This window comes from Hyla sarda, chromosome 5, assembly GCF_029499605.1.
Source record: "Hyla sarda isolate aHylSar1 chromosome 5, aHylSar1.hap1, whole genome shotgun sequence".
Taxonomy (NCBI): Eukaryota; Metazoa; Chordata; class Amphibia; order Anura; family Hylidae; genus Hyla; species Hyla sarda.
This window is the reverse complement of record NC_079193.1, coordinates 286,087,193-286,105,678: the sequence shown is the minus strand read 5'-3', so window position 1 is coordinate 286,105,678 and position 18,486 is coordinate 286,087,193. Positions and strand designations below refer to the sequence as shown.

Sequence of the window (18,486 nt, the reverse complement as noted above, 5' to 3'; positions counted from 1 at the left end):
GTGACATCACGGCCATGCCCCGCTTGTGACATCACGGCCACACACCCTTAACCCTTTCCTTTTTTGCACTTTTTTTTTCCTCCTCACCTTCTAAAAATCATAACATTTAATTTTCCACCTAAAAATCCATATTAGGGCTTGTTCTTTGCGCCACCAATCTTACTTTGCAATACCATTAATAATTTCACAAAAAAATCTACCGCGAAACCAGAAAAAAAATAGAAAAAAAATAACATTTTTAGCGGCTTCCGTTTCTACGGAGTGCAGTTTTTGGTAAAAATGTAGCTTTATATTTATTCTGTAGGTCCGTATGGTCACAAACATACCCAAATGATATAGGTTTGATATTATTTTACTACAAAAAAAAAATATAACTACATATACCAAAATTAATACATTGATTTCTCTTCTGACCCCTATAACTTTTTTATTTTTCCGTATAAGCGGCGGTATGAGGGCTCATTTTTTGCGCCGTGATCTGAAGTTTTCATTGGTATCATATTTGTTTTCATCAGGCTTGTTATTAATGTTTTTATTAATGTTTTAGGGTACACAAAAGTGAGCAAAAATATGCTATTTTGGACTTTGGAATTTTTTTACGTGTACGCCATTGACCATGTAGTTTAATTAACAATATATTTTTATACTTTGGACATTTATACCACATATGTTACACAGTTTTGTTTTTTAATGGGAAAAGGGGAGTGATTCAAACTTTTATAAGGGAAGGGGTAAATCCCATTTATTAACACTTTGTTTTAATTTTTTTTTGCAATGTTATAGCCCCCATAGGGGATTATAACATTGCACAAACTGATTTCCTACATAGCATGGCATTGATCAGTGTTATCGCCGCTCGACTGCTCCTGCCTGGATCTCAGGCACGGAGCAGTCATTTGGCGATCAGACAGTGAGGAGGCAGGTAGGGATCCTCGTTATGTCCTGCAAGCTATTCGGGACACCACAATTTCCCCGTGACGGTCCCGAACAGCACTACTGAGCTAACCGACAATGTTTACTTTCGTTTCAAGTTTGCTCGCCGCATTTAAAGGGTTAATGCTGGACATCGGCCTTATCGATGATGCCTGGCATTAGCCATGGGTCCTGGTTGCCTATAGCAATCGGGACCCACCGAGTATGATGCACGCTCACCTGCTGAGCGTGTGTCGTACCTCAGGAGCTGCAGATGGACATTAATAAACGTCCAGTTGCGGCAAGGAGTTAATGCAAGTCTATGGGAGGGGGAGTGACGGCCATCACGCCCCCTACCATAGACTTGCATTGAGGGGGTGTGGCCGTGACAAGCCTCCGCCCCGCATTGTCAGTCATGCAGCACAGAGCGAAGTTCACTCCATGCACCGGATGTCTGGGGTACCATAGCTGAAATTGCGGGGGTCCCCAGTGGGGGGGGGAACCCTGCAAACAGACATCTTATCCCCTATCCTTTGGATAGGGGATAAGTTGTCTAGCAGAAGAGTAACCCCTTTAAGTCATTAAGAATAAACCGTGACTCTTAATTTTTAGAACAAGTAAATAATTATTTCTCTTCAGACCAGTGTTTCCCAAGTAGTGTGCCTCCAGTTGTCTGGGCATGCTAGGGGTTGTATTTTTGCATCACAGGCAGGAAAGCATACCAAATAAAATACAGCATGATTTGGAATGACACCAGCTAAATCACATTATATTTAGCATGCTACAGTGTTCTTATTTAAGGGTTCTTGTGACACATTCAATCTAGATATCACTCATCATCAGAATCATTGTTCACGGCCCCTCTATAACTCTTTTGTTTAATAAATAAAATTAAAATAGAAAAGAACTTCCTGTGGAGCATATAACCGCTGATAAGTGCTGGAAGGATTAAGATTTTTAAATAGAAGTAGTTTACAAATCTATTTAACTTTCTGGCACCTGTTGATTTAGCAAAAAAAAAATTTTCAGTGGAGTACCCCTTTAAGTTAGAATACCTCTTTAATCTTGATTTTTTTATGGTATTAAAAGCAGTATTGACATTTTGCATGAGCAAATGATTCAACTATCACATTTGAACATTACTTGCACCCCATGTTGGACTCATATCAAGTAATAGTGGATAGTTTCTTTACACTTCACAAACATCACCCTTTCATAATATTAAGAATGGACAATTTGAAAACTGTCATGGTGCTGGAAATCACTGTTCATAACACAAAAATATGTTAATGTACCAGCAGGCATAGAGAATGGGGATGATATCAGGAATTTAGATGAAGAGATCAAAGAATTGAATGAATCAAATTTGAAGATAGAAGCTGACATGATGAAACTTCAAACCCAGGTTAGAAAACCCTTTTTAGTCATTCTGTGAAATAAACTTGAAAACCTGCAATTTAGTCCGTAAAGCTGTATTCATTACTTTTTATTGGCCAAATATGCAATAAAAATGATTCTATTTAGTAAAAATAAACCTTAAAAAAATGCCTTATGGTATCTTGTCTATCATAACAAACTGTAGGATAAATATTAAGTATAACACATGGTAAATTTAATAAAAACTGTAACAATTTGTATATAAAAAACCAGCTCAGATTTTGAATCCCCCCCTCAAAAAAAAAAAAAAAAAAAAAATATATATATATATATATATATATATATATATAGTAAGGATTTCACCCTGGTGATAGCTCTGGGATCGTCCTTGCCACAGGGCATGTTTCTACTTCATTCAGTAGGCAAACAACAGTTCTTTATGCAGTCTGGCTCCTCGACAGCTTTATTAGAATGGTTGCAGGATAAATAAAAACATAACACAGTAACAAACAAAACCCTAGACCATCCAGTCACTAACTACACAACCCAGCATGCCCTGACTATCAACTGGTGGGCTTTCCCTGCCAGTTAAAACACAAGTTTCCTGCAACCTTTTACTCACAGTTCACACACAGCATTTGCAGCCTCTTGCTGTGTGTGCTAAGACTCCTTGTGTTGTCCACTTCACTGTTGGGGTCACTCACAGCTCCTGGCTGTGTGTTCCTCATCAGGACCCCTGCCTCCCCCCTTTACAGCACCCTTGCTGTCTACTGGGGAGAGCACCAACTATTCTTTCTGACTTCCTTTTAAACACACTTCCCCTTTCTGCTACCTCATTAATTAGGCCACAGGTGGAGGTTTCTACAACTTGTCATGCAAAAACAAACAAACATACAGTTAAAATGACAAAAATCTCAAAATGTTATAGCTCCAAAAGTATGTTCACACACAGAAAAACATGATGTCCATATTTTATTATGGCTGTATCCTCATCTGTAAACAGCAAAAAAACAGCCACAACAACAAAAAAAGAAAAATGGTCCTTTTTAAACACAATTGGCATTTCACACAGTGCAAAATCTGGCTGCATATTTTATTTAATGAACAGATTTTCCTCTGTAATCAGAAAAAATGTTGCCTCAATTTTTAAGATTATTTCTGAAAATGTACTGTGAAATACAAAACACAGTTGAATTTTAGGCTGGGTTAACATAACCTTAGGGTATGAAAAATAGATTTTTTTTTAATTATGCTTATGTACTAAAGCACACAAAACTACTATAGATGTAGACTATGGATTCACCATAGTAAAAATGACCTCTATAATAAAGTGAGCCATGTATAACTCACAGCAAACAGTGTAAATATTAATTCCATATAACAATGCCAGACTTGCAGTTTATTTTAAAAAAAAAAAGCATACTAACATATGACAATCATTAATTTGTATCCCAAAATAGTGCCATACAAATTGTCTTGCTAGACACAAGCACTTAGCTTGTTTTTTGCTATCTGGCTATGTTAACAGGAAAATGAAAAGTTATGGGTCTTAAAAATCAGAAATAAAAACATGAAAAACTAGTGTGTGCGCAGTTACAGCATTAGGGGGTGGGAAAGACCATACCCTTACTTACTGTGGCTGAAGTTTGTAAAGTTATATTGCAGCTATTTTCTGATCCAGCTAAAAAGTCTGAAAGGCCAGCCGAGTCACAGGGGCACACTTCCTTCTTGCCACCTTCCCGCCCTCCCAGCATGGAGCCCTATACATCATTATGTGGGTCAGGGGACGTGCCACTGCGACTCAGTTCAGCTGGAATAGACAATAGCCATGACAAAACATTACAAACTGCCCCCACAGTAAGTAAAGGTAAGTTTTTTTCCCATATCCTAATGCCCTAACTGCTGGTGTCTGCACCTGCTGGGGACTGTTGCACTTTAAGGCTAGGACTCCACTGAGATTTTTGCCCTGCAATTTTTGTGGCATAAAAATGCCAGAAAAAACGCCAGAAAAACTGCCACAGTTTTTCCCTGCGTTTTGGCATTTTTTTCTGGTGTTTTTTCTTGTGTGTTTACCTTTGTGTGTAATTTGCCTTTTTTGGCCCGTTTTTTTTTACAAAATAGTTGGGTACCAAAAAAAAAAAAAAGGATGCAGTAGGGATGTAAAAATGTATTTAACTAAATGTTTATTTTTTATCACAAAATTTTAATAAATTTTTTTAGAAAGTGTGTGTGTTTAACTTTTTTCCCCACATTTTTATGTAGTACTACTACTCCCAGCATGGAACACACATATTTTCCGCCCAGAGCTGTGATTGGCCGGATGGTTGCAGGCAATCACAGCTCTGAAGAAAATATGAATGAATGAGTGGCCGGAGTATGTATACAGCTGCTCCATCTCTGCTATAGACAGGACGATCGCAGCGGGTGTCAGCAGAGATACCCATTGTGATCTGTTCTTACCTGCAGGTACTCCTATTAATAGACAGATCGCAGCGAGTGTAATTTCTGACACCCACTGCGATCTGTCTATTAATGCAGGTACTACAGCTCCCAGCATGGAGCAGAGTGTACTCCATGTTGGGAGTAGTAGTACTTGTAGTTAAGGAAAGATCACAGCGGGTATCACTACTGACACCCGCTGTGATCCTCCTATATAATGTTTAGATGCAGCGGCCGCTCTTCTATGGTCCCCTGCTCTGCCGTATATATATACCTATTCCTAGAGCTGTGAAAGGCTGGAACCATCTGACCAATCACAGCTCTCTGCGAGAAATATGAATAGGTGTATATATACAGCAGTGCAGGGAACCATAGACGAGCGGCCGGACGCATCTATATATTATACATGAGGATCGCAACGGGCGATCTGTCAATTAGTACAGGTACTACTACTCCCATCATGGAACAGTGTGTTCCATAGCTGGGAGTAGTAGTACTACCTAAAGAAAAATTTTAAAAAAGTGAAAAACACACACACACACACTACATTTTTATTATTGTCGGCTACATTTTTAGTGCTTTACCAGCTCACATAAATTGATCCCTGTTTAAAAATTAATAAACATTTCGTAATAAAAAAAGATAAATCTCGTTAGGTACAATTTTTAGCATCACTACTGTATTTTATTTTTATTTTTTATGGTACCCTACAAAATTTTTATAAAAAAGGTATCTCCATCATTTTTTGGGATCGCTAAAGTCCAAAAAAGAATAAAAACCGCCTACAAAAACGCAAAATTTAAAACCAACATGGCATTTTTCTTGGCGTTTTTGCTCTCCCATAGACTTCTATGGGATGAAAACGCCACAATTTAAAGGCAAAAAATGCCAAACTAGGTTTTGTCGGGCGATTAGAAAATCCGGCCTCTGAGCCCGAAATTGCTGAAAAATGCCAAAAGGATAAAAAAAAACGCCAAACTGAAAAACGCCAAGTGAATCTGGCATTTTGCAGTTTACTATTGACTTGCAGCTAACATCTGGACGTGGCGTTTTTTCACTGAAAAAACGCTGTGCGGGAAAATTCCCATTTTTTACGGCGTTTTTGCAAAATAAACCTCAGTGGAGTTCCAGCCTAAGGGTACATTCCCACACGGTGTATTTGCTGCGTATTTGCTGCTGCGTATTTTATTTTCTCTGTTGAAGTCAATGGGTAGGAAAATACGCAGCACCAAATACGCAGCAAATACGCAGCAAAATACGCTGTGTGGGAACGTACCCTTAAGGGGTATTCCCTACAGCAAAAGTTATCTCCTAATCACAAGATCAGGGTAAACAAGCTGAACATTGAAGGGCTGACTTTAACTGCTCATGATTGATGAGTGTCTTAGTGGTTGGACCCCCATGATCACCTTGTTAACCCCTTTCCTGTTTATAGAAGATAACTTTTTAAGTTATGAATATCCTTTAAGGGTACACTCACACAAACCATGTGATGCAGATACACATATACGTATGTGTGAATGTATCTTTAGGGCTCATCCATTCAGCAGCAATAGAAGGCCCCGCCAAAATCATTAGTGGTGGTACTGTGTTTACGTGCACCTACTCATAGACGACAAAGCAGTCTGACAGAATTCCACCCAAAGAACGGACATGTTTATTCATTGGGCAGACGTCCATTCCAGTAGTTATATCCCATGATGGAAATCCTCCAGTATGTACAAAGCAGAATCTGATTGAAAACAATGGGACTGTGCTGCAAGCAGAATTCTGCGTACTGAGTGTCCAAAGTGTGGACAAGGCTGTATGGGTGTTTTTACTCAAAGCATTAAAGGGGTACTCCACTGGAAAAAAAATTTTAATCAACTGGTGCCAGAAAGTTAAACAGATTTTTAAATTACTTCTATTAAAAAATCATAATCATTCTCATACTTATCAGCTGCTGTGGTCAGACAGAAAGGAAATTCAAAAAGAAAAGACATTTCTTTGTACTAAACAGCAGCTGATAAGTACCTGGAAAGATTTATTAATTTTTTTTTTTAAATAGAAGTAATTTACAAATCTGTTTAACTTTCTGGCACCAGTTGATTTAAAAAAAAAAAAAAAATGTTTTCCATTGGAGTACCCCTTTAAGAAAGACAGGCAGATCAGGAGTGGATTCAAAAGGAATGTGAAATGTAAAGTAGAGTCATGAGAAGAGTAATTAAAAATACATTGTAGAAAATACAAGTTGCAGCACAGCTAAGGTTGGGTTCACATCACGTTTTATGCAATACGGGACCGCATACGGCTGGGGGGAGCTAAAACCGGGCGCTCCCATAACCCTGCCGTATGCTGCTCATTTGAAATGTATTTGAATGAGCCGACCAGAGTGAAGCGCTGACTCCGGTCAGCTCATTTTTGTCCCGTATGTGGTTTTCCCACTGGACCTAAAACCATGGTGGACCACGCACTTCACTCCGGTCGGCTCATTGAAATACATTACATATGGGGCGCATACGGCAGGGATACGGGAGCGCCCGGTTTTAGCTCCCCCCAGTGTCTGTTTGTTTTTGCTTTTAACAATGGGAGAGAATGGTAAACAAATATATTTGCAGAGGCATACAGTGTCTTATTCCAGCGACAAACTTTTGCGGTGAACGAAGTCTTATCTCATGAGAAGAGCAAAAATATTTCCATCAATATTTCATTTATTATGGCAAAATAAGATTTATTTTATTTTTTTATTTTTTTGCATTGAAGGACCCATAAAAGGAAACAAGGTTTCCACTTGTTTTTTTTTTTTTTTTGTTTTTTTTTTTTGGGGGGGGGGGGGGGGCAAAAACGCCAATAAAAATGCCCATTCTGCCACATGGCTTTTTTTTTTTTGTGAAAATTTGGCTGCAAGTCAATAGGGAACCGCAAAATGCCATATCTACTTGGCGTTTTTCAGTTTGGCAGTTTTTCAAAAACTGTAAGAAAAAAAAACGCTGCGGCCATATGTTAGCTGCAAGCCAATAGGGAACTGAAAAATGCCATATCCACTTGGCATTTTTCAGTTTGGCACTTTTTTTTTTTTATCCTTTTACAGCTATTTTTGGCTCCTTGGCAGTTTTTAAAAAAGACCTCTTGTTGAGACTTTGGCATTTTTTTAAAGGAAAATGTTGGAGATTTCCTCCCATAGAAGCTATGGGAGTGAAAAAATGCCAAGAAAAACGCCACGTGGGTTTTAACTTTTGTGTTTTTGCCGGAGTTTTTTGTTCTTTTTTGGGCTTTAGCGATCCAAAAAAGTTATGGAGATACCTTTTTTAATAAAGTTTCGTAGGGTACCATTAAAAAAAATAATAAAAAAGATACTGTAGTGATAGAAAAAATTGTATTTAACAAAATGTATCTTTTTTATAAAAAATGTTTTATTAATTTTTTTTAAATTTTTTAAAATTTTAAAATTGCCCCCCCACTTTTGTCACTGGCCCCCCATGTGCCCCCCCTTAAATATGAATGCTGGAGACGCCACTGCTACTACTCTCATGATGGAAGTCTGTTCCATGGTGGGAGTAGTAGTACTACCTAAAAACAATAAAAAAATTGAGAGAAAAAAAGATAAACACACATACACACTTTATAAAAAATGTCAATTTTTTTTATTTCGTTAAATAATTGTTTTCCCATCCTTACTGCATCCTTTCTTTTTTTTGGTACCCAAAAATTTTTGAAAAAAACGCCAAAGGGGCTAAAAATGCAATTTCCACCCAAAGGCAAAAACGCCAGAAAAAACGTCAGAAAAACTGCCAAGATGTAGGAAAAAGTTGTGGCAGTTTTTCTGGCGTTTTGCTGGCATTTTTTTTTAAGTGGAAACCTAGCATTATCAAGAGCTCACGTGAAAAACTATAAATTGCATTAGTGCCAGAAATGCTTAAATGTTTTGATAGTTCTGCAAAACTCCCAACTTGACTTAATGTGGTTAGTTTTGTAACCTTTTCTTCAACCAAAACATGTATTACAAATTTCAAAACTACTGTATTTTTACCTGCGGCCATCAATGGCCGGGACCCGCCGCTAATACAGGACATCACTGATCGCGGTGATGGCCTGTCTTAACCCTTCAGATGCGGCGATCAAAACTGACCACCGCGTATGAAGCAAAAATAACACTAACCCGTTTGGGCAGTTCGGGACCGCCGCGGTGAAATGGCGGCGTCCCGAACAGCTTACAGGATACCGGGAGGGACCTTACCTGCCTCCTCGGTGTCTTCTCCGTGCCAGGATCCCCTGCGCTCTCCTTCGACGTGATCACGTCGTCGCGCATGCCGTCATCCAATAGGAGCAGCGTGCGTAGCGGCGTGATGACGGCAACGTGATGACGGCGATGGAGAGCGTGGATCCCGGGGAAGAAGAAGTCCGGAGCATCGGGGACACCACGGGGACGGGGCGACAGCGATGGAGCGACATCCAGGGCACCGGTGACGCGTGTGGAGTGGCAGGGACACGTGAGTACTACCTCCTATATCAGTGGTCTTCAACCTGCGGACCTCCAGATATTGCAAAACTACAACTCCCAGCATGCCCAGACAGCCAACGGCTGTCCGGTCATGCTGGGAGTTGTAGTTTTGCAACATCTGGAGGTCCGCAGGCTGAAGACCACTGTTGGGTTCAGAATCTTTATTTTTTTTTAGATTTCACACCTATAAATTGGGTGCGTCTTATAGGGCGAAAAATACGGTATATACTAAATAACTCTGCACTCTGCTTACAGGATTATCCAAGTGGAGATTTATATTTCATAATTTGGGTCAGGGAAGTGGTAAATAAACTAAAAATAATAATAATAATAATAATAATAATAAGTAATACCTTCATCCCTCCCCTGATAACTGGTAAAGAGTCTGAGAGAAAAGCACCTGGCACTGCTGATAAATTGGAAGAGAGCTGGAGGGTGTGCATGTAATCTGTGAGACCTAGAAACTCATGAAACTACTCTTGGATACTTGTACGTTCATATGAAGTTCATCATAAGGCTGGAGCTCCACTGAGGTTTTATTTTTTGGCAAAAACGCCTTCAAAAACACCAATTTTTCCGCACGGCGCAAGAAAAAAGCCGTGTCCAGATGTTAGCTGCAAGTCAATAGTAAACTGCAAAATGGCAGATTCACTTGGCTTTTTTCAGTTTGGCGTTTTTTTTAATCCTTTTGGCGTTTTTCAGCAATTTCGGGCTCAGAGGCTGGATTTTCAAAACGCCTGACAAAACCTAGTTTGGCTTTTTTTGCCCTGAAATCGTGGCATTTTTATTCTTTTTGGACTTTGGCGATCCAAAAAAGTGATGGAGATCTTTATTTATTAAAATTTCGTAGGGTACCATTAAAAAATTATAATAAAAAAGATACAGTAGTGATGGAAAAAATTGTACGAAATATATCTTTTTTATTACTAAATGTTTATTAATTTTTAAACAGGGATCAATTTATGTGTGCAGGTAAAGCACTAAAAATGTAGCCGACAATAATAAAAATGTAGTGTGTGTGTGTGTGTTTTTCACTTTTTTTTTTTACATTTTTTAGGTAGTACTACTACTCCCAGCATGGAACACACTGTTCCATAATGGGAGTAGTATTACCTGTACTAATAGACAGATCACCTGTTGCGATCCTATATATTGTATAGATGCGGCCAGCCACTCTTCTATGGTCCCCTGCCCTGACGTATATACACACATATTCATATTTCCCGCAGAGAGCTGTGATTGGCCAGATGGTTCCAGCCTATCACAGCTCTAGAAATGTGTATATATATACGGCAGTGCCGGGGACCAGAGAAGAGCGGCCGCTGCATCCATACATTATACAGGAGGATCACAGTGGGTGTCAGGAGTGATACCCGCTGTGATCTTTCCTACTACTACTCCCAACATGGAGCACACTCTGCTCCAGGCTTGGAGCTGTAGTACCTGCATTAATAGACAGATCACAGTGGGTGTCAGAAATTACACTTGCTGCGATCTGTCTATTAATGCAGGTACTACAGCTCCCAGCATGGAGCAGAGTGTGCTCCATGTTAGGAGTAGGAGTACCTGCAGTTAAGGACACATCACAGCGGGTATCACTACTGACACCCGCTGTGATCGTCCTGTCTATAGCAGAGATGGAGCGGCTGTATACATCGCTCGCATCCCTGCTCTGCATTATACTCCGGGTCGGTCACTCATTCATTCATATTTTCCTCAGAGCTGTGATTGGCTGCAACCATCTGGCCAATTACAGCTCTGGGCGCAAAATATGAATAGAACATCACTCAGAGTACAGAGCAGAGATGTGAGCGCTGTATAGAGCCGCTCCGCTTCTCTGCTATATAATGGACGATCGCATCGGGTGTCAGACTGACACCCGGAGCGATATGTCTATAGTACAGGTACTACTACTCCCAGCATGGAACAGTGCGTTCCATTCTGGGAGTAGTACTACATAAAAAATGTTTTTAAAAAATTAAGCACACACACATTTTATAAAAAAAAATGTATAAAAATGTTGTTATAAAAAATAAACATTTAGTTAAATACATTTTTACATCCCTACTGCATCCTTTTTTTTTTTTTTGGTACCCAAATATTTTGTAAAAAAAAAAAAAACGCCAAAGGGGCCAAAAGCGGCAACACAAAAACGTAGGGGAAAACTGTGGCAGTTTTTCTGGCATTTTTTTCTGGCGTTTTTATGCCACAAAAATCGCAGGGCAAAAATCTCAGTGGAGTCCTAGCCTAAGAAAGAGAAGGAAAAACACAGCACTCCCTGTCTGTAGTTTGTATCTTTGCTTCTTTACTCAATAATTACATGGGGAAACATGGAGCTGTGCTGGGACAATGAACGGGCTACAGACATTTTACGCGGACAAGATGCTTCATCTGACCCTCTATAAGGCACCAGAAGGCCAGTTGAAACATTGTGTCAGTGCGAAATGGCTGTAGCCCCTTCGTTATCCCAGAAGGGTTCCTTAGCTCCCCAGGTATGTAAACATTAAATAAAGAAGCAAACTACAGAGTGTTGTGTTTTTCCTTTCTTCTCTGAGGCTAGGTTTCCACTTGTTTTTTTTTTTTTTTTTTTTTTTTTAAACGCCATTAAAAACGCCATTTTTTTGTGAAAAACGCTGCGGCCAGATGTTAGCTGCAAGTCAATACGGAACTGCAAAATGCCATATCCACTTGGCGTTTTTCAGTTTGGCGATTATTTAATCCTTTTGGCGTTTTTCTGCTATTTTGGGCTCCTTGGCAGTTTTTCAAAAATGACCTCTTGTTGAGACTTTGGCATTTTTTTCGGGAAAAACGTTGGTGTTTTTGCCGGCGGATTTTATTCTTATTTAGACTTTAGCGATCCAAAAAAGTGATGGAGATACCTTTTTTAATAAAGATTGGTAGGCTACCATTAAAAAAATTATAATATTTTTTTGGTAGCACTACTACTCCCAGCAAGGAACACACTGTTCCATGATGGGAGTAGTAGTAACTGTACTCATTGACAGATCGCCCTGGGTCCCCGTTGCGATCATTCTGTATAATTTATAGAGGCAGCCGGTTGCTCTTCTATGGTCCCCTACACTGCCGTGTATATACACCTATTCATATTTCCCGCAGAGAGCTGTGATTGGTCAGATGGTTCCAGCTAATCATAATTCTCTGTGGGAAATATGAATATGTGTATATATACGTCAGTGCAGGGGACCATAGACTAGCGGCCGGCCACATCTATACAGTGATCCCTCAACTTAAAATGGCCTCAACATACAGTAGTTTCAACATACAGTGGTCTTTTCAGGACCATTGTAACGTGAAACCAGACTCAACATACAATACTATGTACAGTCAAGATCTGTGAAACATGTCAATGGCTGGAATATTTGACCAATCAGAATGACCATTTCACTGGTAAAACCCCTGTTTTACTGAAGTGTATGCATGGAATTCCTGTCTGGTAGCGCCTCCCTACAGTACAGGGTGATACTACATGTTCTGTACTACTCTTTACCTGTGCCAGGGACAGCTCCAGTTGGGGGCAGTCCATTTGACTTTTTTAGGACATTGCATGTACTGTACGGAACCTTGAAGAAGGTCCTGTCCTCTACATATAAAGTGATTTACAGCTCCCAGCAGCTCTTTCTTACTTTTATATGCAAGGACTTGCTTTCTCTCTATTAGTTATTTACTTATTTTTCTTTAACTCCTTAAGGACGGAAGGTTTTTCCGTTTTTGCATTTTCATTTTAGTACCTAAAATTCCATTTTATGGCTTATTTTTGGGGGGCTTCCGTTTCTACGCAGTGCATTTTTCGGTAAAAATTACATCTTATCTTTATTCTGTAGGTCCACACGGTTAAAATGATACCCTACTTCTATAGGTTTGATTTTGTATTATTCTAAAAAAAAATCCTAACTGCATGCAGGAAAATGCATATGTTTAAAATTGTCATCTTCTGACGCCTATAACTTTTTACGTACCTGCCGGTATTGGAGCTCATTTTTTGCGAAGTGTTCTGAAGTTTTTATCGGTACCAATTGTATATTGATCAGACTTTTTGATCGCTTTTTATTCATTTTTTCATTATATAAAAAGTGACCAAAAATGCGCTATTTTGTAATTTGTAATTTTTTTGTGTAGTTTGGACATTTTTAAATGGGAAAAGGGGGGTGATTATTACTTTTATTATGGAAGAGGTTAAATGATCTTTATTAACATTTTTTAACACTTTTTTTTTTTGCAGTGTTAGTGGCTATTACGCTGTACAAACTGATCTGCTACACAGATCATTGCCGTGCATTGACACCGCAAAGATCAGTGTTATCAGCGGTCGATTGCTCAAGCCTGGATTTCAGGCTTGGAGCAATCAATCGCCCATCAGATGCGATGGAGGAAGATAAGGGGACCTCCGCACGAGTTCTAGTTGATCGGGACATTGAGATTTCACCGCGATGGTCCCGATCAGTCCAACTGAGCTGCTGGGAAGCTTTCACTTTCATTTTAGATGCGGCGATCAACTTTGAACGCCGTGTCTAAAGGGTTAATAGTGTGCGGCACAATGATCGGTGCTGCACACAATTAGCCCAGGGTCCCAGCTTTCATCAACTGCCGGGACCAACCCGATTATATACCGGGACCAGGCGCAGGGCATATAGGTACGCCCTGCATCCTTAAGAGGTTAATCCTCACTTTGTCCTATTTGTGGATGACATTTTGGGGCTTCAGAACCAATTACCAGGTTCCCATAGAGTTATGGTCTCAATATACAATGGTTTCAACATACAATTGTCGTCCTGGAACCAATTAATATTGTAACTTGAGGGTCCACTGTACATTATACAGGAGGATCACAGCGGGTGTCAGGAGTGACACTCGCCGCTGCGATCTGGTCATATATCTACTGCCCAGCAAGATATATAGATACAGTATACACATGTATGTAGCTTTGCTGCAAATCACATTTTTTAGTTGTCCATATAGACAACATCTATTGCATCCAACATCCCCCCCCCCCCCAAAAAAAAAATGCATGCACCGCTGTGTTCTCCTCTGGCAGAAACTTGTGTTTTGTGGAAACAAACGATAAGATATATTGAAATTAAACACACACTCCTCCTCCCTATACCGAGTCAAATAGTTTAGCAGAAATTTTCAGGTTCAGATGACTTTCCTCTAATGTGTAGTGTTGAGCGGCATAGGCCATATTCGAATTCGCGAATATTCGCGAATATATGGACGAATATTCGTCATATATTCGCGAATATTCGCATATTCGTTATATTCTCGTTTTATTTTCGCATACACGTAAATTCGCGTATGCGAAAATTAACATATGTGAAAATTAGCATATACAAAATTAACATACGCGAAAATTAGCATATGCAAATTTTCGCACGCCAGTCTCACACAGTAGTATTACAGCCTTCTTTACACCACACAAGCTGGAAGCAGAGAGGGGTGATCACTGTGATGTGTACTGTGAAGAAAAAAAAAAAAATGAATATTCGTAATTACGAATATATAGCGCTATATTCGCGAAATTCGCGAATTCACGAATATGCGATATTCGCGAATAATATTCGAATTGCGAATATTCGCGAGCAACACTACTAATGTGTATGGAATGAGAGAAACAGGCGCTCCATTGAGTAGTAACGTCAGAACCCGTGGTGAAATAATTATTATACAAATTACTTGCTCACCCTGGGTGGTTGTGCAAATTCATACACAACAATGATGTAAGCGTAGGATAATGGTAGGTTGACTGCTGCCCTTTGGTAGATATTTGCAGTATAGGATAAGGCTTAAAAGGAACCCGGCTCAATCGGCGCTGAATGACCACAACAGGTGAACGGTTAAAAGGAATTTAATTGACCAGAATGCAAAGTGTTTTGCTGCGCAGCGAAACGTGTTGCATTCCTTTTAACCGTTCACCTATTGTGGTCGTTCAGCGCCGATTGAGCTGGGTTCCTTTGAAGCCTTACCCTCTAATGTGTATGGACACTTTTAATTCCTGTCTAATATGGGTCTGTGTTAAAAAAATATATACAGTATAGGATTATTTAATATTCTTTTTTTTTTATTTTTTCATTACAACTACAATCACCAAGTTTCCTTGTAACCAATAAAATTTTCTGATTTAGATCTCTTCAATGGAGACAAATCTGAAAACAATAGAGGAGGAGAACAAACTTATAGAGCAGAACAATGAAAGTCTTTTGAAAGAATTGGCAGGTCTAAGCCAAGCCCTTATTTCAAGTCTTGCCGATATCCAGCTTCCACAAATGGTAAGACCATATAAATTCCCATGGTGAGGACTATAAGTTAAATTGCAGCTACTAGAAGGTATGCTACATATGCTAAGGCCCTACCAAGCTTTGCTTCCCCCTCCCTTCAGCCCCCTGCTCTTTGCTAGGACATATCACTGAAGGAGCCTATTGAATTATGTACATTCCTATCTGTTACTCTCTAGTAAACATATATATTCTGCTAATGTTTAGCATACATGAGTAAATAGGATGGCCTTGTTTTTCGTGTGATTGGTTAGGTATGAGTGCATGCATTGTATTAAAGAGGACCTGTGGTCTCTATGGTCTGTCTACTTTATACATTTCCCATGAAACAACAATTCTGGAACAACTATTTGTATAACTCTGTGTGCTGTTCCTGCGCCATTCTCATTAGAAATGTCCTGAGGAAATCACAGTGAGTGATGGAACATGTAGGATTTTAGCTGTGCATGTGTGCTTACATTGTTCCTCATCGATCTCCTCTCCGGTTATATACATTTATTTCCTACAATTACTTGGGATCAGTACATTTTTGCCATTATGCCTCCATATTTTGTTACAAAACAATGGTGTGGTCATTTATTGTAGAATAGGTCTATACGCTATTTTTATTTATTTGCACTTTGTATTCTAATACTATTGCATACTTATTGCATGTTTTTTTGTACCTATATAAATATTACTGTTTACTTTGATAATTTTTACCTATTATTTGCATAGATTTGTCACCTGTATCTATATGTAGGTTTGGTATAAGAAGTGGCCTATTATATGTACTATTTTTGTACACGTAGTCCATAGATATACCAGTCCTTGGTTCCCTTTGCTACTGTGTGGCTCATGTATAGCCTTTTTAAGTGTTTTAGAATACATGTCTGTAGTTGCTTAATAAAATTGTGATACCTTTCATCTATTTGGCTGTGGATTGTTGCAGTGTTTCTTTTTCTTTGTTTTTCTCCCTAGAGATGTATGACTAAATAGCCAACTGGGTGTTACCAGTTGGGTGTGTGTCCCTATAGTGTCTGAGACAGTCCAATGAAATCTCTTGGTGTCAGACAGTACAGCAATACACCTTCATCTGGTAACTCCTAATTGCCTATTTAGTTATACATTTCTATAAGTATCATACATTTACAATATTCTCATACATGCATAAGAAGTAGGGGAAAGTGTAGCAGCCAGTTGTGATTGACAGTCATCCTGCAGTAAGGGATGGGATTGGAAATAAAAAGAAAAATAGGGTACTCCAGTAAAAAAAAACAATAACAATAATAATAATAATAATAGTAATCATAATAAAAAGTATTCCTTAGAAAAAGAAACACAGTAAAAATATGCATATTTGGTATCGCTATAAATAGGGATGAGCAAATAGAATCTGACAAATCGGAATTTGTTACAAATTTCAGAAAAAAATAGATTTGCAACAAATGCGAATGATTCGATTGTGCAAATTGCTTCATTAAACTCCATTTAGTGCAGTCCATGCTCCAGGGCATCAAAAATGGCGGATTAAGGCCCACTAGATGAATGTGGTTCCTGCACAGCCACAACAGCAACTTGGACAGGTCACGCCGCTTCCGCCTCCACCCTCTCAGGCGTTGGTCCTGTAATGATGTGTGACTCCTTCTCCTCATCCTCCACCGTGTCCTCAGTTTCCACTGCACGGACAAGTCTTAATGCCCCTCCAGCATACCATGTGTGCAGGGCACGGCAGTGTCACGCTGTTCTTCACATGGTTTGCCTTGGCGAACAGAGTCACACAGGGGAGGAACTGCTAAAAGTAATTCATCAAGAAATCGAATCATGGCTTACTCCACGAAAACTGGAGATGGGAACCATGGTGACCGAACACAGGAAGAACATCTTGTCTGCGCTGCGACAAGAAATCCTTAAATATGCATGGCACACGTGGTCAATCTGGTTGTCAAGCAGTTTCTGAAGTGTCCCCCCATTTGCAAGACATCTTAACAATGGGAAGGAAACTTTGCATGCACTTCAGCCACTCATACACCGCAAAGCACACCCTCCTTGAGCTTCAGCGTCAGAACGGCATCCCCCAACATAGTCTGATTTGCGAAGTTTCAAAACGTTGGAATTCCACTCTTCATATGTTGGACCGACTATACGAACAGAGAAAAGCTATCACCAATTTCTTGATGATCCAAGCGGATAGAAGTACTCCCCTGTGTAACTTCAATGTCAACCAGTGGCAGCTCATACGTGACATATGCCGTTTGCTCAGGCCCTTTCAGGAAGCCACATTATTAGTCAGTCACCAGGATTACGGTATGGACAATGTCATTCCACTGCTTCATCTACTACAATACGTGTTGGAAACAATGGCTGGTAAGGGCACTGTAGACGTGGCGCCGACATCTCAAGGCCACATGAGCCCTGTGGGGGCTGAACTGGAGGAGGGGGAGAGGCACAGTGGAGCACAGTTTAGGTTTCGCGAGATGGGCAGATTTTCTAGTCATCTGACAGGAGAGGAGGAGCAGGAGCAGCTAGAGGAGCTAGTGGGTTATGAGAATGGCAAGACAGAGGACCCAGACACACCATTGCAGTATGCAGTGGAGATGGAGGCAGGGAGTCCCTCTGAGTCACTTGCCCAAATGGCACAATGCATGCTCATTGCTTGCATACTGACCGCCAAATTGTCACCATTCGGCAGTGGGATGACTTCTGGCTCTCCATCTTATTGGACCCTCCCTACCAGCACACAATGAGGGCCTTTTTTACACCCACTGAGAGGGAGGACAAACTGACCCACTACAGAGACATCCTACGTAGTCAGTTGGCCGATGCCTATCTGCTCCATCGTCCATCCTCTCGCAGGACTGACTCAGGGGGCTCTCTGCACTCACCTTCCACTGCCATGGCTGCTGGGGAGGGGTGGGGTGGCAGGAGCAGTACCAGCTCCATCAGCAGCAGTCTGAGTCTACAGTCGCTGATGAGTAGCTTTCTTCACCCGCATAGTGAAGCAACTCA

The 18,486-nt window shown here is 40.0% G+C and overlaps 1 protein-coding gene across 15 annotated transcripts in view; it reads left to right on the top strand.

Moving 5' to 3' along the window:
* ST18 (ST18 C2H2C-type zinc finger transcription factor) overlaps positions 1 to 18,486 on the top strand; it is a 445,260-nt gene that overhangs the window by 413,966 nt on the left and 12,808 nt on the right. For 7 of the 15 annotated variants that reach the window (XM_056521908.1, XM_056521907.1, XM_056521900.1 and 4 more), the window contains 2 exons: positions 2,211 to 2,317; positions 15,349 to 15,492. The exons of 2 other annotated variants lie outside the window; for them this stretch is intronic. In XM_056521908.1, coding sequence (XP_056377883.1) covers positions 2,211 to 2,317; positions 15,349 to 15,492 — 251 coding nt within the window. The remainder of the gene's footprint in view (positions 1 to 2,210; positions 2,318 to 15,348; positions 15,493 to 18,486) is intronic. 6 more of the 15 variants (XM_056521909.1, XM_056521901.1, XM_056521904.1 and 3 more) reach the window with 3 other exon arrangements.